Consider the following 24,947-nt stretch of genomic DNA (forward strand, 5'->3'; position numbering starts at 1 on the left):
TCCTACTATCCCTGCTAACCATGCTGCCTGGATTGTTGCTGGCTGTGGTCCTGAAATCAGGAGGCAGCTTCTACCCCATCCTATGCATTTCTGATAGTTTAAATGAGGAAGGGGCATTTGTGCAAAAGACTCACTGGAACAACACCACTCCCCAAACTAGCTTGATTATGAGAAGAGAAAATGGTTCCCAGTTTGTGGTTAAAATGAAGGAATGTTGTACCTTTAAATTTAAAATTCAGAAAGTAGTATTTTAGCATATAGTACCTGAGTAATTTGAAGCATACTGTTTGGTAAGCATAACCTTTTTAAGAGGAACAGATGACTTTGGCTGTCCTGTTTCCATGACAAGTTCACCTCACCTCATTCTATGTCAGTTACTGACTTGTTGATAATTAACTAAATACTTCAACTAGTCAACAGTTCTATCATTGTACCATGTTACATTCAAAATGATCGAAAACATACTAGGTATACCATGATCCTTTTCTATTTGGCAATTCCAATGTTCCTGCATAGGGCTGTGCACCTTCCTCCAGAGCACAGTAAAAGCTGGACAGAAAGCAGTTCTAGCAGTGGTGCAAATCTAGAACTCTCTTCAGAGTGGAAAATTTAGAGGAATTCTGAATGCGCATCACTCATTTAGTTGGAGTGTGCATTCTTATAAATGAGCAGCCTTCAAAATGAGTATACTTACATACTAAAGACTATAAGTCAGTTTTCCTTGCTTTCCTCCAACAATAATGGCTCACCTTCAAGTCAAATCAACATTCAAGTCAGCAGATAGTCCAAAAAAAGATTATCCATGATCCAACCTGCTGTGCTCTTGTTCACTTTGATGTGACTAAAATTGTTCTCAAAAGATGAGTGATATTTTGAAATGATTTGGAAATGCCGAAAATTAGTGATGTGTGGTAAATTGGGTAACTTGTCTGAAAACACATTTCCCTTGAATACAGATAGCTAAGTTTTGATTTGTCTTGAAGGCAAGGTCAATTATGGTCATATAGTACCTTCAAGTTCAGTATCAATATCAGTACCTTCAAGTTCAGTATCATCCTTGACCAAGTAAAACAACTGTATGAATCAATAATAACCTTCCATTTTCCTTTCTGTTAGGCAGAAGAGAGGCATGGGAGCATAGAAGAGCGCTTAAGACAACTTGAGGGACAGTTGGAAGAAAAAAATCAAGAACTAGCAAGGGTAAGTCTTATATTGTTTCTCATAGAAGAGTAGAAATGACATGTAGTTTGAATGGAAAACATCTTGGGAAAGTTTGGAATTAAATTATGTGATATCTTCTAATGTGTTAATCACTATGGCTTCAATATGACACAGAACAGAACACTCAGCAGCTTCTGCATGAAAATGGCAACTCACCAGATTGTTGTTATCTTATGTAATCATTATTCTGAGAATCTTTACCGTGATGTCTTCATGCACATCAATTCTTATTTATATAATGGCCAGCAACTCAAAGCTTTGTGAGAACAGTTGGGGATGAAGAAGCTGAAAACTAAGGAAGAATTGAAGAAATTCAGTGATAGAAGATAAAATACATACATTTAGGGAATCAACTGAACCAGAGATAGAGAACGTTCACTTCCCTCATTGAAGTCAGTCATGTATGTTGTAAATAATTGTCACCCCAGCACTGCTCCCTGTGGCACTCCACTAGATACATGTTGCCATCTTAAAAATGCTCCCCTTATCCCAATTCTCTCTCATATTAGTTATACAATCCTCTTTCCATAATGCACCATATCCAATACCATGTGTTCTAATCATGTAGCCTGTAAGCAGTATCTTTCTGAATACCTTGTAGAAATCCAAACATGTTAAATCTACCAGTTTCCCTTTAACTGTCCTGTTTGTAATGTAAATGTTAAGTTCTGTTTTTGTGACTACCTAATAGTTTTAAACTTGCTCCTAAATCCACAATAGAAAAACAAATCCAAGAAGGAAAGAACGGAAAAGTGGTATTACTATTGATTACTAACAGGGACTGCAGTGGTTCAAGGAAACTGCAGAGAAAGTGGTAAAGACAGTTACAATTGCAACATATAAAAACATTTTAACAGGTACATGGAGAGGAAAGGTTTGGAGGGATATGGGCCAAATGCAGATAAATGGGACTAGTTCAATTTAGGAAACCTGGTTTGCATGAATGAGTTGGGTCACAGGGCCTGTTTCCATGCTGTATGACTTTATGACAGGTTGCATTAATTAGGGAAAGGTTGTATTATCAGGAAAAGCAGAGCAAATGAGAGGGAACTCAATAAAGGTAGGTGACATTTATTCTTTTATGTGTTATGGACATTGGTGGCAAGGCCAGCATTTGTTGCCCATCCCTAATACTTTTGAACTGATCAGGCTATTGCAGAGGAGAGTTGAGTTAACCATGAATTAACTGGGAATGGAGTCATATTGTGCTTCTGGATTAGTTTTCCAGTGAGTTTACTACTCTACCGTACTCTCTCCTGAGAATAATTTCCAATTTTATTAAAATAGAACTTTTGTACTGCTAGGCTGCATCTAAATTTATAACAACTTCAACATGTAAAAAGTACAGCATCATGGTGTCTATGGTATTCAATCAACAACTCCAATTTAGTGAGTTCAGATCCCACCATGGTAAATGATGAAGTTGAGTTTTATAAATCTGCTCATTTATGGCTGCTATTAGAAAGAATGACCAAACAGTTGGCAGATTGTCATAAAAACCCAATTTGTTCTCTGGGAGGATATCTGACCAAGTAGGCTTAAGGAAAATTAAGTTTTGCTTATAATTAATTATGACTATTCATGACCGTAGGCTCGCCAACGGGAAAAGATGAACGAAGAGCATAACAAACGTTTGTCAGACACAGTGGATCGACTGCTCTCGGAATCAAACGAAAGGCTCCAGCTCCACCTGAAGGAGCGAATGGCTGCTCTGGAAGAAAAAGTAGGTGGAGGTAGTGCTCAGTGCTCAGGGAGGGGAGGCTGGTGGATGAAGAGAATGTAGGTGGATATGGTGATCCATGTGATCTGTGTTCAGGGAGAAAGGTGAATGGAGCAAATGTAGGTGGACATGATGATCCCTGTCTTCAGGGAAACTGGTGAATGGAAGGAATGTAGGTAGAGGTGTTTCTCTGTGCTCTGGTAAATAGAACCTAGTCAAAATATGAAATCGATCACATGATCAGAAAGAAGGCCTGCCTTTCAAAATTGTTCCATTCTAAGTTGAATGTCAACCTTAAAGTCAATATAAACCAAAACAAAATCACCACTTCAGACTCATATTGTGTGTAGCAATTGTTATCTCCATGAAAAGAGAAGCAGCTGTTTTATGGCGATGACCATTTTTAAGCCAGGAGCATGCACAGGCTAATACAAATAATCCTGTTTTAATAGTGGAAACAAATACAAGCGAAATGACAATAAATCAGTGGGATTTTCCCATAGATTTGACGAGCAGTATATTTAGAGCTGCAGGACAGTGAAAATTAGATTAATATTCAGTCTGCTGTGCGATTTCTGTTTGTTTTCTGAGCCCTGCTTCCGAGATCTATATAGTTTACAAACTACGTTTAATGTTGCCAAGGCACCACTCGGTGTCTGACAATAGTCAACTGGTAAAATATCATTGACATGGAGTAGTCAAATTCAGAGTGACCAAGGTGTTGTCTACAACAGCAGGAACACAATTCTGTATAGATTGGGGAATGCAAATGTGAATTGACACCATGAAGCCAGGACCTTGTGCTTCCAAAGGTTTGCAATGAAAGCATGAATAGTTTATTTGACAGGCATTGGTTGTCATGATTAAGTCAGAAACATTCTTCATCATTTAAGTGCATCACATCCAGTTCCGGGACAAGTAATGGCGCATGGCATCTAGTGGTTATGTTGTGATACTGCAAGTGGTTCCTCAGTCACAATATGCAGTTTAATGTTAAAATTTGACTTTGATGACAGCAAATTGTTCCAGAAAAGGTTAGTGCTTTTTAATGTTTTGTGTAAGTTTACTTCCAGTGGCATCAGTTTTATTTAACAGGGTCCACTGTGTCTTCATATCATTCTTTTGAACCACCTTCTTGACATGTGTAATGTAGTCTCCAGCAGATTACAGAGCACAGTAAGTATTATTGAGACAGTATCAATCAGTGGTGAGCCATGTCCTACAGCATCAAGCACAGTTTTGGGGTCACACCTTAGCTCATTAAGGATTGAGACGCATTAAGTGTTCAAAGATGGAAAAGAAGGTTAGCGAGGTGAGGCAGGTAAAAGAAGTTAAAGTGAACAATCTATTTAGACAATAAGCATAGCTCAGATGAGAGACCAAGTCCAAAACTTGTCAGATTTGAGAGAGATTGGAAATTAGGAAAAAGATTTCAGGATTTAATACATGTGGAGCAGGCTTCGAGTTTTGGTCCATGATTCAAGGTTAGTTTTCAAGTCAAAAAGGGGGAACTGAATAATAATTGCTAAAAAGGAGGACAGGTGGTTGTAAAGGCATTGATAGCATTACCTGTTCATCCTTTTGGAACAGTGCAAGAAGGCATTTGATGTGTTTTTATTAAAAGGAAAGGTTAGTGCTGGTGTGAGTTATCTTGGATGCGAAAGTTTGAAGGTTTCCCATTCCAGATGTTATTAGCATTGATCCAGGTTTCTCAGAATATTGTTCACCATGTCACTTTAGTGATAAAGTTGGTCTCATTAGCAAACTTTATATGAAAAGAGGTACTGTCAATTGATAAATTATGAATTCTGATATAACATGCCTCTTGTGCTGTTCATTTTTTCCTGAGAACTGCTGTGTTCTGTTTCCTTTTAATCAAGCCCATTCACAGCTACTAATTTTTTTGTTCATTCTATTAGCTTAGTATAATTTTATTTGCCTGCGAGACAAGTCATACAAATTATATTTGCCTCCCTAAGCTATTCCCAAAGGTTAGCATCATTGAAGACTTTGTTGTTCCTCACACATGGATCAATAAATTACAAAAGCGAGTTTAAACAGTAAGACCACATTATGGTACTTGGCATTCAATTCAACAATCCAACCTCATTCCGTATTGAATTCTTCATCACCTCTAATTCAGACTGGTGACACAAAAAAAAAACCTGACTTGTATGGCCAACTTCACGCAGCTTGTGTTTGGCCCATCTATAAAACAAAATGAGCATTAACTTCATCCTACCATCATAACAGTTTTTATTTATTTTTAAAGAAATTGTCTCATTATACCATTTTGACAGTAACACCACAATACACAAAAGTATTGTGCTGCTTGATCTCATTAAACATAATCTGATAGCAAATTCAGTGAATAAATATTCTTATTTGTGATTAATGAATTCTTGGTTTCCAGGGGGTTACTAAATGGGCAAAAAGTGCTATTGGTTAAAAATTGAGCCATCTCAAATCTTTTTTGAAGTCTTACACCTGAAAATGCTGCTGCCAACACACTGATGCCTGTGGTTTTGGACAGAATGCAACATAATGAGTAGCAAGCTTTCAGAACCTCTCCACCCTCATTTAGCAAGATTTTAGCCCTGCTTCCTCCCAACTCCTCTCTCTAATTGCTCAAGCCACAACAGTACTCCTCACTGCCAAAGAATAATTTATCTCTTGTCATGGTCTGCACTGAGTGAAAATATAGATTTATGAAAATCCCCCAACTCCTCCCCCATGAACAGTAATGTGGACTTCAGCTCCAACTAGTCTTTCCACCCCTCCCTCTACCAATATTTTAGCCTTTACCATCTGACAATTTTTTTTTTAAAAATCAAGTCCAGTCAAGATTTGGCCGTAAACTACCACCTATCATACCCTCATTCCACCCATAATCCTTTCAGCAAGTTTTGGATCTGTTTCATCCTCCCTCAAGGTCAAAGCTTGTACCCATCTCTCCATTCTGCTCTATTTATATTTCTTCTTTTTCAGCTCATCTACTGGCTGTCATTCCCTGGCTGCTAACTTTCCATTGCCTTTTGTAAATTCCCCACCACTGTCCCTACCATTACATCTTTACGGTAACCACCTTCTACTTTGACTATATATTTCACCTCGATCAATTCTTGCAAATTTCACAAAATTGGCTGTATGTCTCTTTCTCAATAACTGCCTAGTGCACATCTCAAAATCAGAAATTTCCCTTAATTTGACCCTCATTCTCTTTCCATTCACTTTCTCTTACTCTCTTCTTTCTGAGTCATCTCCTGCTGCTTTCTCCCTATCCTCCTCTGCCTCTTTCCTTTCCCTTCTCTTCCATTCCAGATGTCTTCTCTAACCTCTTTACTTTTTTCCTCACTCCTGTTCTTTATATCGTTGCCTTACTTTGCCATCTTGATTCTGTTAACCCTAACATCTACTACTGTCTAACCCAAATAAATTGCCTAGACTGTAAATATGCAAAACCATTGGAAGTTGTGATGGTTGGCTAATAAAAAGGAAACAAGATGCAAGAGGGAAGTATAATTGATTGGCATTGATGTGTTCTTCACAATTCCTTGTCAAATTTATTATTGTCCAGGTGACTGAGGCTCAATCTTTGTTTAATCCTTTGGATTGTTTGTCTAGTCTGACATGTCTGTGGAAAGATGGACATTTCACAAAAACTGCAAGAGCCTTTCATTTGGAAAAATGCCCCAAGGCTTTTAACAGAAATGTATCTAGCCAAATATTATCACACAACCAAAGGAGGTATTAGGAAACATTACCAAACGTTTTAGCCAAGGTTAGGTTTAAACAGTGTCTTAATATTGAGGAAGAAAGGCAAAGATTGGGAATTTTAAGTCTTGAGGTGTGGCTGGTTGAAGGCATGGCTGCTGAAGGACAAAGGAATTTCAGGATGCACAAGAGGCCAGTGTGGGTGGAACTGATAGTTCTTGATGAGTTGGAGTGCAGTCATAAATTAAGAAGGATGAGGTGTTTAAAAGTATGATGCTGAAAACTCAGGAACTATCTATGTCAGAGGACATCGGGAATGGATGAACGGATGAGGCAAAGTGTACAGACGGCAGTGTTTTGGATAATGTTGGGTTTATACAAGGAGGACAACAGGATTCCAGCACTGGAATAGGTGAGTCTGGAAGTAACAAAGGCATGGATGAAGGCACTGACAGGCAGGAACAGAAATATTTTGGAGGTAGGAGTAGGTGGTCTTTATGAAATAGATGGTATGAGGTCAGCAAATTGGCTTATGTCAAATGGGATGCTAAAGTTACAACTAATCTGGTTCAATGCGAGGCCATGAACTAGAGTGGAGTGGAATTGATGGGCTGAAGAAAATGGCTTTAGTCTTCCCAATAGTTAACTTCAAGTAATTGTGTTTCATCCAGTAAGATATCAGGCAAGAAAATTCTGAAATCAAATTGTGCCTAGTACACAGGATGAAGTCAGAGATGCATTAGAAGAGACAAAGTAATTAGAAAGAGTTTATGGGTTTGAGGATTGATTAGAGGAGAACTTTAGGGCAGGTTTTGCAAGATGGACAGAGAGATAAGGGTAGAAATTATAAAGGCAGCTTACTTGGTGGTCTTAAATTTAGTAACGTAGAAGCCCTTTGACATTTTGTTTTTGGAGGTAAATGATTTTGTTTTCCACCCTGTACTATAAAAGTATAAATTCCTGCTGCTAAAGTTAAAGATTACAACAATGATGATTTAATTATATATTTTGATGTTTCTATTAATTTCAGTGCAATGATCAAACTGCCCAACACTGCAGGTACATTCCTGTTAGACGTGCTTAGACAGCAATGGTTGTTTTGTCTGTTTGATTTCATTCTCTCATAATGTTACCTTTCCAGTTAAATGAACATTAGACACAGTTTAAGATAACTAAGTTAATGCCAAAGTTTCATTTCTTAAATTCTATTATCTTCATTTTCACCTTTCAGAACACATTAATACAAGAAGTGGAAAGTACAAGAAAACAACTTGAGGAATATCATCAGGACAAGGTACAAGTCTCTCTGACTCCTCGGGAAAAAAGGGCATGTCAATGTTTGCCTTTTGTCTTTAAATATTTAGTGTTCCTTATTTGCTTTATTTTCAAAAAGAAGATCATTCATGGGATGTGAGCATCACTGGCTCGTCTCATTTATTGCCTGTCCCAGTTACCCTCACACAAATGGTACTGAGCCATCCTCGTGAAGTCTACAATCCTTGGAATGTAAGATTACCCACAGTGCTGGGAGGAATTGACAGATTTTGATGCAGCGACAATGAAGGAACAGTGATACAGTCAGGCTTGGAGGGGAACTTGGAGGTATTTAGTGTTTTTCTGTAGAAGCTGCCCTATCCTTCTAGGTAATAGGGGTTGGTGGTTAAGGGAGTGATGTCGAAGGTGGTGGATGGAGTATCAATCAAGAGGAGACGATGGCCTAGTGGTATTATCACTGGACTGTTAATCCAGAGACCCGGATAACATCTGGGGGACGTGGGTTCGAATCCCACCACGGCAGATGGTGGAATTTGAATTCAATAAATATCTGGAATTAAGAATCTAATGATGACTGTGAATCCATTGTCGATTGTCGGAAAAACCCATCTGGTTCACTAATGTCCTTTAGGGAAGAAAACTGCAATCCTTACCTGGTCTGGACTACATGTGACTCCAGACCCACAGCAATGTGATTGACTCTTAACTGCCCTCTGGGAAATTAGGGATGGGCAATAAATGCTGCCTAGCCAGTGATGCCCTCATCCATGAATGAATAAAATAAAAGGCTAATTTGTGGTGGGTCTTGAGTGCCATCCAATGAGGCAAATGAAGTATTGCAACACCCTCTTGTAGATGATGGGCAGGCATTAGAAACATGTTCGCCATAGAATTCACAACCCCTGACCATTACTGGGGTAAAGTTGTTGTCTATCAACAGGAACCTTACAGCTTCACGTTGGGAGATTGGCTTTTTTTCCCTCCCTTTGCCAGTATAGGTCACAGAAATGCTGAGCACCAAGATAGCTGCATAAGTATTTGGATTTGGTATTTGGATAGCACCTTTAATTCCCTTAGCAGCTGTTGGGCATGAAGGCATAACCAACAAAGGTGGGGCTAGGCCACGGAGGGAGTTAGAAATGAGGATGACAATTTTAAAATGATGTCACTCCTTAACTGGGGAGCAAGATATGTTATGAGCAAAGAGGACAATGTGTAAATGGGACTTTCTGCGAGACAGGCAGCAGCAATTTGGAAAGTCTGTAGGTTACAAAAGGTAAGATAAGGTGGGGATATGTATTGGAATAGTTAAATCTAGAAGTAAGTAACTGCATGGCTGAAGGGTGCAGCAACAGCTCAGCTAAAGGAAGATGGAATAGGGTAATATTTTTGAGAGAGAAACGATTGGAACTTAGTGATGATGTACCTGTGTGGTCAGTCGATCATCTTGTGCCTGAACACGGTACCAAGGTTGAGGAAGTTTGATTTAATCTGAGACAGTTGCTGAGGAAACTGATGAAATCAGTGACCATGGAACAGACCTGTGGTGGCAACTGAAAACAATGACTCCAGTCTTCTACATAATTGGTTGAAGTAAATCTTTTCTAATCCATCAAGCTGAAAAATTGGTGACAGTGGATGAGTCAAGCTGAGTGTCATCAACATATATATGCAAACTCTTGCTTTGCTTTGGACGATATTGTTGAAAGGCTACGTGTTGCTGTGAAATGGGACGGGGCCAAAGTTAGACCAATAAGGTACCACAGATATAACAGTTCAGGAGTTGTAAGAGAAGTCAATACAGCTGATGCTCTGGCTACAGTGAAATTGAAAAGGAATGAGATGAGTGTAGTCCTACAAGTTGATAGAGAGGCACTGGGGGAGGATGGTCTGGCCAACTGTGTCAGATATTAGAGATGAATCAAGAAGAGGAACAGGAATTGTTTACTGTTGGCCCAATCACATAGGATATCATTTTTGACTTTGACATGAAACATCTTGATATGGATATGTTCAAGGACTTTAGTGAGGAAGGGGAAATCGGGATGGTTTACAAGGAAGAAATGGTTGATGGTTGATTCTGACAAGAGGAGTGACGATGATAGATTTAAAGGAGAAGGGTGTCCTGAAGAAAGGAAATTAATAACCAACCCATAACAGCATAGAGCAACTGAGTCTGCCTTAAAACCAATGTAATGCACAACACTTTCAGTTCCTGAAACTGTTTCCTAATAAATTGGAACTACTTTCAAAAGCTCTTTAATAACCTGTTGTGGGATCAGGTACTGTACAATTCAATGTAAAATAATTTCTCTTGACATCCAGTTAGATGAAATAACGTGGCTCTTAAAAATGTGTATTTTTATTTTTTGTAAGGTGCTAAAACTCTCATTTTGAAAATCTGCTAATGTAATATTCAGACAAAGAATTGAAATACATGTCTGGGTCTCAAAACCCATTAACCTTTAGGCTGCTGATATAGCAAGTGTAAGCTAGCAGCCTTGAGGTTCTTTCGGTTTTTTTTTTCAGTTACAGATTGGTTTGTAATTTTGTAGGTTGACTCCATAGAGGAAACAGCAGGCTTCTATTCACAATGCTAACCCAGATAACACAAATCAAGCAAACTCGGGAAATTGGAATAATCAAGCTGAGATGCATGTCTCCGTTAGGAAATTATGTCGAGGAAAACGTTCCATATTTGAACAGATCTTTATTCTGCCTGCTGTCTCATCTGGCATAAACTGAATGGTCAGTTAATGTCTTGAATTCCCTGAGATTTGTCTCTGGAAGTGTTTTGGAAGGTTACGCAAAGTACATTTTTCTGCATGTCTGTACAAATCCATACACATTGGCATTTAACCCACCTTCAAAAGCTTGTTTGTGCTGCCGATGCTATTTTTGAGCTCGTGCTGCAAATTATATATGACCACCATGTCTAATGCCACTTTTATTCACAAGTCACACGATACCAGGTTATAGTCCAACAGGTTTATTTGAAATCACAAGCTTTTGGAGCGTAGCCTCTTCGTCAGGGCTTCACCTGATGAAGAGGCTATGCTCCAAAAGCTTATGATTTCAAATAAACCTTTTGGACAACAACCTGGTGTCGTGTGACTTCTGACTTTGCCCATCCCAGTCCAATACTAGCACCTCCACATCATTCTTATTCACCACCTCCAACTTCTGTGGCCAGCAAGGCCCTGTTTCCACAATTTCCATCTTCTTGGCATTTTTCAGACAGCCTGTTTGCAGCCTTATCTTTCATCTGTCAGATGATGCATGTTCAGAGTCTCTTCTGATGAACCATATCATTGCTGCTTCTATTGCATAATTTCTCTGTCTTTTCCTGTACAGTGGTGCAGCTATGATAGCACATCTAAAGCAGAGTATTTTCAAGAAAATAGTATTGTTTATATGATAGCTAACGGTTCCACATATAAATGTTAATCTGGTGAAACAGTATTGCACATCAAAGGTTTTTCTTTGTATGTTTCTGGCAGTTATATCTAACATGCAGATCTCTGTCTTACACAGGAGAGACTGGCCAATGAAATTGGCAAGCTAAGGGCAGAAGTGGAGCAGCTGAAACTGAGGACAGGAGCATTTGCAGAAAGTGTGCATCCACGGTAATTACACAAACATTTGATTCCTGATCTTGCAAAAGTCATGTTGTCATAGTTCTGTTTGAGAATAAGTGGGGCATTCCAGCAAGAAAACCTTTGTTCACCAATCTCCCTTGGCAAGAGTTACCCTTTTCTGTTGCTAATATCCATGCAAAGTTCTTTTGAATACGTAGCACATGAAGTTATTTTGAGTGACCAGTCTAGACCAGCTGATTGCATTTAAAACAAAAAGTAGACGCAGACGTCATTGAAAAGATTTGAAAGTCATCCACTCAGATTGTTTTTCTATCGCTAGAAACAATTAATCAATACAAAACAATATTTTAGAAAAAGAACAACTGTGTTAGAAACAAATGAATGATGAAAGTATGTTTAATCATGAGCAATGCTTCTAAAGGAAGCCAAAGGGAATACATTAATATATTGCCTTTTGGTAAAAAAAAAATTGATATTTGTTGCACCCATCTTGATCTCATAAAGCTCCAAAGTTTACAATCAATGCAATACCTTGAAGCATCATTGCTACAATGTTTAACTTGTCTAAGAAAGGACTTTTTTTTCATTATTTGATAGAATATGGATGTTGCTAACAAGGCCAACATTTGTTGCCGATTCCCAATTGTCCTTGAATTGAGCAGCTTGCTAGACCATTGTAGAAAGCCCCAGTGGATGGCTCTGCATGCAGGAATCCTCCCACTTTTTCCATTGGTGACCCGGGGTTGAGGGTGTTGCACACAGCAGTCCCATGTAACCGCAGACTGCAATGGTTCATGGACTCCCAGCCCAACTGTTTGTTTATGATGCTGTGCAGTACATGGACTATGTATATATTGGTTGTGGGTGATTGCACCCCCTTTAAAGTTATTTGAAAAATCTTTTGTTGCACTTCGGCCCCATGTTCCTAATCTTTGGGCATCCAGTGTGGGCAAGTCATGGGTCTGCTTCTGGGCCTGGTCAAGTTGGCCATTACCAGGCCTAGGCAGCAGCATTGGAGGCATTTATAGATGCCAACTGTCTGCACCTCTTCTGCAGCTATGTTCAGGCTTGGGTGTCCTTGGAGACGGAGTACATCGTGTTCACCAATAATCCCAATGCTTTTCGAGAGAGGTGGGAACTGCAGGGGGCAGAGTGCTTAAAGTTTTTGAGAAGATTTGTAGCTCGGGTTGTGGATGTGGTTGTAGACTTGCTCCTCAAGCCGGTGTGTTTGATTGCAGACATTCTGTCACCCTGCTAGGTAACATCATCAGTGCATCTCTGGTGACCGCACCGAGGCGTGGTGACGATGTTACCTAGGAGGATGACGAAACGTTTAAGTCAAACACACTGTCTTGGCAAGCAAGTCTATAACCTCAGATATAGAGTGCTTTGTCTCTCCTAACTCCATTTTGATTTAGCTCCCTCCCTCTCTCCTTATCTCTCCCTCACCTCTGATGGTCTGCGTTGCCCTCAATGGGCTTGTAAGGAAATCAATCAATTGGAAAACATGGGTGATTTAATGGTAGTGGTTAATGGATGAAAAATATACAGTGATGGGATAAAAGAACGTTCAGTTGTGTGTAAGAGGACTTCTGGATATAAAAGAAAAGGTCAACCACATTGATTTGGTTCAGGTAAAAAGTGAATTCAATCACAAACAACTGGTGGAAAACTGAAATGCATCTTCCAGCTTTGTGTGTGTGAGATATGTCTTCTATTGAGGTTGGTTGGCTCGCCGAGCTGGTTTGTTGTTCCGCAGACGTTTCGTTACCGTGCTTGGTAACACCCTCAGTGCAGCCTCTGATGAAGCGTCGGTGTGTTTTCCCACCTGGTTTTTAAACTCTGGGGTCCATTGCGATGGATTGCCTCACTTCCGGGTTTCCTCCATAGTGGAATGTATACGGGGTCGAGTTCAATGGCTGCACTGAGGATGTTACCAAGCAGGGTAACGAAACGTCTGCGGAACAGCAAACCAGCTCGGTGAGCCAACCAACCTCAACACCCACAATCAGAGCTACAGATCTACAACATATTGAACTCGTCCCCGTATACATTCCACTATGGAGGCAATCCATTGTAACGGACCCCAGAGTTTAAAAACTAGGTGGGAAAACACACCGACACTTCATCAGAGGCTGCACTGAGGATGTTACCAAGCACGGTAACTAAACATCTGCGGAACAACAAACCAGCTCTGCGAGCCAACCAACCTCAACAACCACAACCCGAGCTACAGATCTACTCCAAAACCTTATATGTCTTTGTGTCAAATTTGCAATACATAAACAAGCCATTCAATTCCACAAGTATATGCTGTTGCATTATTTCCTGTTGTATTTATTGCAAATTATTATCAACATTTCCTTCTATTCATTTCTTCTTCACACACTTAGCTAGGTCCATTAACTAAATCTAAACTATTTTCCAAAACCCCTCCTTTTGGTCATGAGTTCCACGTTCTAGCTATGCTGAGCTAGGATGTTTTAATGACTGCCTTGTATTATGAGGGTCCAGAGTTTTGGACTTCCTTGCAAATGAAAGAATCATCCCCCACATTTCCTAGAATTGGAGGTTAAAATGAGTTGGTGTTTGTGCTGAAATTTCAGCACAAATTGCCATTCACTGGAAATTAGGTGAAGGCCAGCAGAGAACTTGGTTTTAGAGTGACCCGTTAACACTTGTCACTGGGGCTGGTTGTGAGTACCAAACAAAGTGACTCACTCAAGATTAAAACATGTTTCATGCCATATTTACTGATGAGAGCGGCTGTACCAGGTTTCAGCTCACTGTCTTTCATTCTAGTTAGAAGTTCAATCTTGCTGGAAGTGGGCAATCAATAAAGTGCACAACGCTGCACTTCTACTCTTATGTCTTAAGCAGGTAAAATGGTCATTGAGAGAGGGCAAGAAGATACAAGGAGTTATGAGGACATCAAAAAAACTAAGATACTCCTTCTAGCACCTTTTCTTTCTCAAATTATTGAACCTCAACTAGATGAAGTTGGGGGATCTATGAAAGTGGCTTCCAGTTGGGTTAACAGGATGTGACATTCTCAGAAACATGTTTAAATGAATTGGAACTAATATCATTCACCCTTTGTTTAGAAAGAGTAATCAGAATGCTTCCTTTCAGGTCTCACCTGGGCAGTGCAACAGATCTGAGGTACCCACACAGTTCTGTGGTAGAAACACCATCTGATCATTACGGGACACCAAACGTGCTACGGCGAGCTCAGAAAGGGCGCTTCACACCTCTGCGGGATGAAGCTACCAAGGTATAGAGACGGCTTCTTTGAAAATTGCAGAAATTGGTAGTTCTTCTGCTCTTTAACTGTTGAAAATATGAGTAAATCAGCAGTTTACATTCCTTTGCTATTGAATCTGTCCTTCAAATGCTGCAGCAGTCCTGATGCCTTGGTTTTTTTAAGCCCTCAGAAATGTATTCAGATATTTCACACGGTGAATTACTGTTAAAATAGAATGGAGAGTGCAGTAAGTGGGTGCTTTTGCACAACTAAGGAATTTCAGGTGAACCTGAGCTTGGCTGAATTGACAAATATGACCAGTGTAATGGATCTGAGCTGAGAAATATTCCGAGGAAATATGTTAGAGTCAAAGAGTCATAGAGATATACAGCACAGAAACAGACCCTTCAGTCCAACTCGCCCATGCTGACCAGATAACCTAAATAAGTCTAAATAAATAAATAAATTTGCAAGTGTTTGGCCCATATCCCTCTAAACCCTTCCTATCCATGTACCTATCCAGATGCCTTTTAAATGTTGTAATTTCACCAGCCTCCTCCACTTCTTCTGGAAGCTCATTCCATACAAGCACCACCCGCTGCTTGAAAAAGTTGCCTGTTAAGTCCCTTTTAAATCTTTCCCCTCTCACCTTAAACCTATGCCCTCTAGTTTTGGGCTCCCCCACCCCGGGGCAAAGATCTTGTCTATTTACCCTGTCCATATCCCTCACGATTTTCTAAGCCTCTTTAAGGTCACTTCTCAGCCTCCGATGCTCCAGGGAAAATAGCCTCTCCCTATAGCTCAAACCGTCCAAGCCTGGCAACATGCTTGTAAATCTTTTCTGAACCTTTTCTAGTTTCGCAACATCATTCCAAGAGAAGGGAGACCAAAACTGTATGCTGTATTCCAATACTGGCTTAAACAATATCCTACACATGACCTCCCAACTCCTATACTCATTAAAAACCAAAAGAACTGTGGATCCTATACTCATTGCAATGACCAATAAAGGCAAGTGTGTCAAACACCTTCTCACTATCCTATCTACCTGCATTTCCACTTTCAAGGAACTATGCACCTGCACTCCAAGATCTCTTTGGTCAGCAACACTCCCCATAACCTTACCATTAAGTGTATAAGTCCTGCCCTGATTTGCCTTTCCAAAATACAGCACCTCACATTTATCTAAATTAAACTCCATCTGTCACTCCTCGGCCCATTGGCCCATCTGATCAAGATCCTGTTGTACTCAGAGGTAACCTTCTTCACTCTCCACTCCACCTCCAATTTTGGTGTCACCTGCAAACTTGCTAACCATACCTTCTTAGAAATCCTGTGTACAAATAAATTAGTGACCATTAACTTTCGCAGGTTTATTAACACTACTTGCACCAGAAAATTATGATGTTCCTCAAATGTCATTGTATTTTATAATGATGTATTTTAATTTTTTCCTTAGCTTTGGTAATAAACTTTTAACTTGAAATTATTGTTTTCAGGTATTGAATACAAAATGTTTGTTTTAAAATGTAAAATTTTCAGTGGACTTCACTAAGCGTGTGTTTATGTTAATATTATTCTGTATCTCCGTTTTGCTGTCACAGCCCCTTTGATGTTAAGCAAAGAATAATTCCCAGCTTCTAATTTCATTACTTTTAATTTGTACATCCAGTCTGAGCAGATTGATGATTACTTCCTATTACATCCTATTTTCCAGTATTTCTCTAAACCAAATCAACAGCAGCTACATAGAAACACCTCTATCTAACTGAACGTATTAAGGTTTAATTCTGGAATTAATATTCCTCTATTAAAGAGAACGAGTGAGCAGCAAATTACAAGTGTCCCAGTAAGAACTGATAGTTTAGCAAAAATAATGGTACTTCATTTTTTTTTTACCCAATTTCTTCTCCTTCTCTATTAAAATTCTACAGAGCTTTTCAGTTTATTTACCAAGGGTTTGTCACTTTATCAAGTGCTAAGCCTCCACCTGATACTCTGGGGACTTGTATTCCATTTAAAAGAGCTATTTAGAAGGCATATTGTTTTAACATGAATAAGTACCTTCTGTGTCTCAGATGGTAAATGCTGCTGTTTTGTACTGAGTCCAAAAAAAACTTTTATTAGGAAGATCTCGAGCTTTTGTGTGTTAAGGAATCTCTTGTGTAAAAGCATTTTGATAACTATACCAGGAGTAGCTTAATTATATCTCACTTGTATCTCCTTAGATCTTGGGGAAACCCACACTTATAAATGATAGACTGACATAAAGTTGCATAGCAGTACACTCTTAATTTCTGTAATCTTTCCACCTGCCAATGGGTTATATTATAGCTTTGTATATACCTATCTATATAGCTGGACACAGATCTCCTATCAGAAAGGACAAGAGGTATAACTAAAAAGAGTGCTGAAGAGATTTTGTGTCTAAAAATTTTAGATGGGAGTTATTAAAAATATTGTAATTATTGTGTAGTTGGGTAACTGGAAAGATGTAAACCAACCAATAAATAGAAATTTACTTGTGGCCTAAATACCCTGACCACCCCTATCCCACATCACTTCTCCTTTACCCTCAATTAATGTACATGCTTTGAAACAATTCAAAACAAGCAAGTTTTTTTTTTAAACAGAAAGTGCTGATTATGCAATATTGATGTGTTTTCCCAATCCATCTTGTATCCTTAATTTCTAAAGAAGCCTCCATAACCTGACCAATCTGTGTGATATATGTGACAAGAGTTCACTTGTTCTGGTACTAATTACCACACACAACTCTGTTGGTAACTCCTGATGGATTTAAGCCAATGAAGCAGCTAGACACACTAGATCACTCTCAGCCCTCCTTCCCTCTCCAGACTGTTGATACCAATGGGATCATACATAGGTCCAGATGAAACTGAATATCTTAGGTCCTCTCTTAGTAAGCTACCTTCGAGCTTGCTGTCTTGATGGCTTGTTTTCTTTTACTAGTGAACAAAGTAATGTTTGTGTCAGCCTTTACGTTTCAATTAATATTAGCATTTTCCTTTTCTTGCATTGTCAGTTGAAATATTCTGCATTCTTTTTTCATCAAACTGATTAATTTTAATTTCATGCATTCCACATTTTTCTCATTAGCATATAAAGTATTCCTGGGAGATTAGTTTAAGCAGGTAACTACCTCCCAGACCACTGCCAGTGTTGTCAAATAGACTATGTATGACAAAGCTCTGGATGAATCGTTCTTTCTGTAAAGAGACATACAGCTTCTAAGACTCCGTCTTACATAGGATTGAAAGGCAATTAGGACACATCAGCAGGCCATTTGATCTGATCAGTGCACGTTCAAGTTTATCTTCCATTCAAGCATTGTCCTAATCTCATGTACTTGCTTTGTTTCCAGATTCCTTTATCCCTCAACCATGTATCTAATGTTTTGAATGCCAAAATGTTCTCTGCCTCAACCACTACACATTTCTAAGCTTTCTGCTTTGAAAACAAATTCCTTATCACCATCCTAAATCACATAGATGTAATCTGTGTTGCTGTAGTCTCACTGATGCAGTAGAAAGTGTTTTTAACTTGAACACGTTTACCAAATCACCATTTCATGGCCTGAAATCTAACTAAAATAGCCATAATTATCCAAGTCTTTGTATTTGAGATTCCCCAAATTGGCAGCAAACTAGTGAATTAATATTTGGCTGTTCCCTTTCTATTATAGTGGATCCCAAAACTGCATACATTATTGCAACTATATACATTCTAGATTTGGCATCATATGTTGAATTTAATATTGTATGTCTCCTGCTATACACTAAATCTTCCATTTACCTTTTTGTAGCCTTGTACTTTTGAGATGCAGCTTTTAATGTTTTTTTGAACATATGCCTACAAATCCTTGTGTTTGTTCATACTGTCTAATCTTCCATGTAAAATTCTCCTTTTTCAAAGCTAAACCTAGCACCCCTTATTCACAGGCATTGAACTTAATGTGACGGTTGTTCTTTATATTCAATCATCTTATCAATAACCTTCTGGAGGTTTCACTGATCCTCAGAATCGGTTACCAAATTGCTTATTTTGGTATTGTCTACAAAATTGAACACCATTCCTGCTAGTGCTTTCTGACCCTTGACATTGTGCCAAAGTAAAGTCCCTACATTCTGGCAACTGTGGGTGTTAATAGAAATCTTGGCATTTCATGGAACAAGATAACGTTAACTTTTAGCATAAATCTGAATTCAAACAACGTAGCCCAGTTACATAATAATTGTACATTTACACCAAGTAGTGACACTTTGTGACTGACTGCTATATTTATGCCAATGCAGATTCAAGCTCTAAATGAGCAGGACTGGGAATGTGCTCAGCAGGCAAGCATGATGACCAGTGTGACACACACCTTTGAAAGTGACCCAGAAATGTCTGATGTTGATGACGAAGATGGAGAGACCATGTTCAGTTCAGCAGACCTGCTTTCACCTAGCGGACACTCAGACGCTCAAACCCTAGCCATGATGCTACAGGAGCAGCTTGACGCCATCAATAAAGAAATCAGGCAAGGCAGTTTCTGAGTGTGAAAATTTTGCAAAGTCATTGTGAGGATAGCTTTGTATTATCACAACAAAACAGTTGCATCATGAGTAATTATCTACTATGTTTCATAAGGATGTGCAACTTACTTCATAAGCTAATTTGAATACTGATTTTTTTTGTCATATGCATACTATTATTGCAGTACTGTGGTATAACAAGATCTTGGTTACATGAGTTAATATTATAACATATGTCAATGAAGACATTCAGTTCATTATTGAATGGTTTTGTAAGTAGTTGTATCATATTTAAATAATCATTGCCCTTGGAAGACTAATTTGACCATATCTTTTCCATGCTAGAATGATCCAAGAGGAGAAGGAGTCTACTGAGCAACGAGCTGAGGAGATAGAGTGCCGTGTGGGTAGTGGAAGCATGGATGGGCTAAATTTAACACGCATTCGAACAGGCACCTCCATTCCAACTTCCCTCACTGCCCTATCTCTCGCCAGTTCTTCGCCACCTGTCAGTGGACGCTCCACACCTAAACTTACTCCACGCAGCTCTTCACATGACCTGGACCGGAAGGGCATCATGACATTGGTGAGTGCTGCACTGAATGAGAAAGGGAGAGTTGTTGTGTCTTCCAGGAGAATATATATGGGCCTTGCTAGTGTCCAATCTATGCTTTCAAGTATTTGTGCTATTGCAGGAAGTCTTACCCAAACTGAAGCAAACCACACCAATGTGGAATCAAATTTGGGTACCAGGTTGAGAAAGAAAGGAGCAACTGCCTTTCTAGTTGATGTTTAAGAAATTATTGTGGAATTAGAAAACAAAACACATCTTGATGCAATCATAACAGGTTTTATGATGGAGGTTGGATGTGTGCATTGCTGCTCTCTCTAGTTCCACTACTGCCCTGGCCACAACATACATGTAAACGTTCCACTCTGCTATCAGTGGGACCAGTGATGTACTACTTCAGTATTAGTTTCAGAATACAAAGAAGTCCATGAACCAAGTTACCTTAATAAACAACAAAATTATCAACATGACAAGGTTATTCAATAAAGATGGAAAGCTGTTTAGCTCATAGTTTGAAATATGAAAAGATAAATATTAACCCTTCTAACTGTGCGCATGAAAGAAAAAAAGACTTTTTTTCTGCAAAGATCAACTGTTCAAAACAAAATCTTTTTGGGTAAATAATTGTTCATTCTTGGATCAATGAAAGTGATTAAGATATGAAATATTCCAAATGACTTTGGGTCTGGAGTCCTGATATATGTAAATGGACATTACTAGATTCAATGTGATTTTTACTGCAATCTTTTCATAAAAAGTTCATTCGAGACATGTTGAGAGGAAGTCCTCTGGAAGCTTCTCAGGAAAATTGCTGCCTCACTCTCTCCAGCTTTTACACTGGCTTCTGTGAAGAGTTTTCTCAAAAAAAGTCAGAGAGGATGAGTTGTTTGTCTTCTTTCTTAGCAGGCTACATTCTGACTGCTTTTTCCAAACAAAGTCCCAAAACTCCTGTCAGCCAGAAATGAGACATGTGACTTCTTTGTAAACAAGCCGTTTCATTCTCTGTAAGGTTCCACAGCTTACTTAGCTTAATATTCTCTTTGAGTGCATGATTCTTTTAAAAGAAAAGTCCAAAGTGTCTGTACAGTATCGTAATTTTTTAAAAAATCACTCAATCCAGGCATCTCCCAGTCTTTCAAATGAAATGGGTTTCACAGTCTTTTAAATACTAGTCCTCAAAAATATTAATTTGTAAACACCTTTGTAACACAGAAAGTTATGAAATCATGATGAAGTACATATTCATCAAATACTTTAGATTATTAGCACAATTTTCAAATGCCAAGATATTTCAAAATGTATTTTTATTGGCTAATTTACTTGTTCCAAGTGTACAGAGCACATTGATTAAGCTAAGCTCTCTTTTATATCCTATACTTATTCATTGTCCAGCATTGATCCCTGAGCCTGATTACTGAACACTGTTCCATCTTAGCAAAGATTTCAGAGCAGTCCATGTTGCTGGGGTAAAAAGCAGCCAAAATCCATTCGATCAGCACTTCAGCTATCATATTTCTGAATATCTAAACATTTATCATTAGCCACTCATGCGAATAGGCCAAATGTTTATTTAAATAGCACTCAGTAACCAAAAGCAGAATGGCTTTGCAGGTTTCCAGAGATGTACAACATATAGCAGCTGAATTATCTTCCGTAAAAAGATCAATGATCCCAGAATGCACCAGTCTTTCCAACGTGTCCGCATTGGTTTCCTTATTGATGTGATTGCTTTTGTTAACTATAACAAGAGGTTATAGTTTTAGGATGAGGGGTAACAGATTTAAAACAGAGATGAGGAGAAATTACTTGTCTCAAAGAGTCATGCATTCATGGAATTCATTATCCCAGAGTGTGGTGGATGCTAAGACATTGAGTAAGTTTGAGGAAGAGACAGACAGATTTATAAATAGTAATAGATTAAAGGATTATGAAAAGTGAGCAGGGAATTGGGGTCAAGCCCAAAATGAGATCAGCCAGGATCGTCCTCGGTGGTGGTGCAAACTCGAGGGGCTGAATTGTCTACTCCTGCACCTAGTTCTTATGTTCTTATGCTCCCTGTTTAAAATCAATTTTCAAAGCATTTCCATCCCAAAAAAAATAGAAAGGAGAAGTGATTTGTGACTACTGGTTTGGAATCAAGAACTCAGCTAGCTGTTTTCAAGAAAGCTTGCTATCTATCCAGATGCCAAATGTTTTGAACTTTAAGCCTTTGATACCTCATGTTTTATGCTGTAGGGTTGCAAACTGAATGCTCAGCATTGGTTCTGCCTTGAGTGAAAAATTGAAAAAGCAGCACTAATTGATGGGCAACTTTGCAGATTGTTTAAAAAACAGCCTGGATTGGTAAATTTCTTGTATATGTTATATCATTGACCTCACTCTCGCTGATGTTACCTCTGGTGGGGGCTCAGATTGGGCTGCAATACAGCTTTCCCTTCAAAAACAGTGCCTTTCATTTCCTAACCTGACCTGATGCACTTGTTCCTCATTGACTGTCTTTCTCTCCTTTCTCATGCGGCCGATGTTCAGCCTAGTGACTTAAGGAAACACCGTCGGAAGGTAATGACAATGGGTGGGACATGTTTATTGGTGTTTTCCCCTTGTGATTTATTTGCTGTTTATTTTCCATACTCGTCTTCTGATGATTTGTCATGTGATACAATCCTGTGGAAAGTGGCAACCATTTACTGGCAACCTCACTCAAATGACCATATTTCATATCTGAGCTTAAGAGAATGAAAGATATTTGGGTGTGAGTGCTCCATCCTGTCTTCACCTGGCACTGTCCATTCCAGTGGTCAGTGGCTAGCAATGGACAGTGTGGTCCAAAACCAACATTCCAATTTCCCTCAGCCTGGGAACCTGGCAGGCTATTGCAGTGTCCTAAAGCCACCCAGTCTGACATTAATTAACACGGGTCAGGCCAGGGGCTTTGAAGATCCCTATGACTCAGTCCCGTATTTATGTTAGCTTGATGCTAGACTAAGTCTTGTTTATTTCTATCTCTCTGTTCTCTTTGTTATTGTCCTTTTTTCACTACTGTCCTCTACTTGATGGGATGCAACAATTTGTTATTCTTTATGAAATGTCTTTTATAACAAACCAGTGTCAGTAGCAACCTGTATCAAATCACTGGGACACTCAAGAGAAGAATAATCAGATGCATCATTTTTAAGTTGATGGGAAGTAAGAATTGCCAATCTGTGGCAATGCACTTCTGGTTCAGTTGTAGCCATTTCCCAATCATGCTCTGTTTTTCTTTGGTGTTTGTAGATTGGTATCAAGTTGGCAAGAGCAATCACTGGACGCAATCACTAAGAATCAGTGATTAGTCAATGGATCAGGTAGTGGTGGTGAAAGAAAAGGCCAAGGATTGGTTCATGTCATCAGTAATTATGTCCTTGGATTTCACAGTCTTGGATAAACGAGGGTGCCGAGCTGCCTTCACTAACCAGGACATTCCAGTCCACATTCCTGCTATTCCTCACTCCTTGTCTCATCACTTAGAGATCTAAAATAGTACAAATAGAGAATTGTTTCTCTGATTCCTCATTTTATTGTGCCCTTATCAACTATTAAAACCAACACCTGGTGATCTAATCTTTTCCTTGGGCCGTGAAGGAGGCAAATGGATCTGAAGGGAATCCACTCAATTTTTATTCCCATAGTTCCTGTTGTTGAAATGAATTAGCTTTAATGGTGGAATCTTGCAATTTAATCTTGATTTAATAGTATGTTATGTTTTGAACAAGTTCAATTAATTGAAAATTCTTGCACTAGAAACGTATCCTTAGCTGTGACTTCAATGACCTCGATATCTCCATGTTACAGTTAACCATTAGTTCAATTAAAATATGAATGATCTCATAAAAAAGTAGTTACTTTTAGAAATAATTTCCTATTCCAGTTGAAAGTGCTGTGAATGGGGGTAGGCATTCTGAAATAGTTTTTAAGCTGCACCTTCCTGCGTGCGTTTTGATTTACAAATGTGTAGATGTGTTCTATGCACTGGTGTGAGCATTCACCTGATTGTTTAAAGTTTGTGGGTGCAATGTTAACAATTAGCACCTACTTGATAAGGAGCGAAACACAAAAAGATATACCTAAATTTGTTTTTCTGTCTTAACTCACAGTGCATTTCCAGAATTTCTGCTTTCAACCTTAAATGTCCACAATTTAGTTTTTTTTCTTTGTGTGTACATTGTAGTTTGCAACGAATACAATTTGATTCTTTTTCTCAAGATTCTCCACTGCGGTTAAAATGTGTCAAAGCTCAGCTCATGGCCTCACTATCTTGGCCAATAATAGTTCTTATTAAGTTAATTTACCATTCTTGTTAATTCTGTCCCTCATGTCCTAAATTAGATTGTTTGTTATTGTGCTGTGGCCTGTGATGTTAATTGTACTTCAACCAAGGAATAATTCTTCACGTCTGACTCTTGATTTTGAATGTTGGGAAAGCCATTCAACTACTCCAGCCTTCGTAGTTAAGTCAGTGTTGTGCTTATGCAGGTCATGCCATACCAGAATAGGTTCATAAAAAAGATATAGGTGTAAACTGACATCAGATGCCCTGGAATGACTGTAATGGGATACTTGGTTGATCTTGTATTTACCTTGTAGCATGGAGCCACTTCCTCAAAGTCAGCAAGTCAACACAGACTGGCAAGCTGTCCTGGACTTTACTGGGTCCTAATGGACCAGCTGCCCGTTGTTTAAGCTTGCTGACCGCAAAGGCAAGAAATAAAAATGTGAAGAAATGTTACTCTTTCATTAACTACCTTTACAGCTGGGGATTGGTTTAGCTCAGTTGGCTGATTGTGATGCAGATTGACACCAACAGCATGGATTCAATACCTGCACCAGCTGAGACTACGATGAAGGATTCTCCTTCTCAACCTCTCCCTTTGCCTGAGGTGTGGTGACTGTCAGGTTAAACCACCACCAGTTGCCTCTCTAACGAGAGAGCAGCCATACGGTCTTGTAAGACCATGAGACAACAAGGTGCAGGGCTGGATGAACACAGCAGGCCAAGCAGCATCATAGGAGCAGAAAGGCTGACGTT

The 24,947-nt window shown here is 39.0% G+C and overlaps 1 protein-coding gene across 1 annotated transcript in view; it reads left to right on the plus strand.

Annotated features, from left to right (window-relative positions):
* LOC109913884 (liprin-alpha-4-like) overlaps positions 1 to 24,947 on the plus strand; it is a 166,699-nt gene that overhangs the window by 91,170 nt on the left and 50,582 nt on the right. The window contains exons 7-14 of the mRNA XM_048611834.1: positions 1,117 to 1,200; positions 2,813 to 2,944; positions 7,887 to 7,949; positions 11,465 to 11,556; positions 14,662 to 14,803; positions 19,090 to 19,316; positions 19,657 to 19,897; positions 20,007 to 20,064. Coding sequence (XP_048467791.1) covers positions 1,117 to 1,200; positions 2,813 to 2,944; positions 7,887 to 7,949; positions 11,465 to 11,556; positions 14,662 to 14,803; positions 19,090 to 19,316; positions 19,657 to 19,897; positions 20,007 to 20,064 — 1,039 coding nt within the window. The remainder of the gene's footprint in view (positions 1 to 1,116; positions 1,201 to 2,812; positions 2,945 to 7,886; positions 7,950 to 11,464; positions 11,557 to 14,661; positions 14,804 to 19,089; positions 19,317 to 19,656; positions 19,898 to 20,006; positions 20,065 to 24,947) is intronic.

This window comes from Rhincodon typus, chromosome 25, assembly GCF_021869965.1.
Source record: "Rhincodon typus isolate 14 chromosome 25, sRhiTyp1.1, whole genome shotgun sequence".
In the NCBI taxonomy this organism is placed as follows: domain Eukaryota; kingdom Metazoa; phylum Chordata; class Chondrichthyes; order Orectolobiformes; family Rhincodontidae; genus Rhincodon; species Rhincodon typus.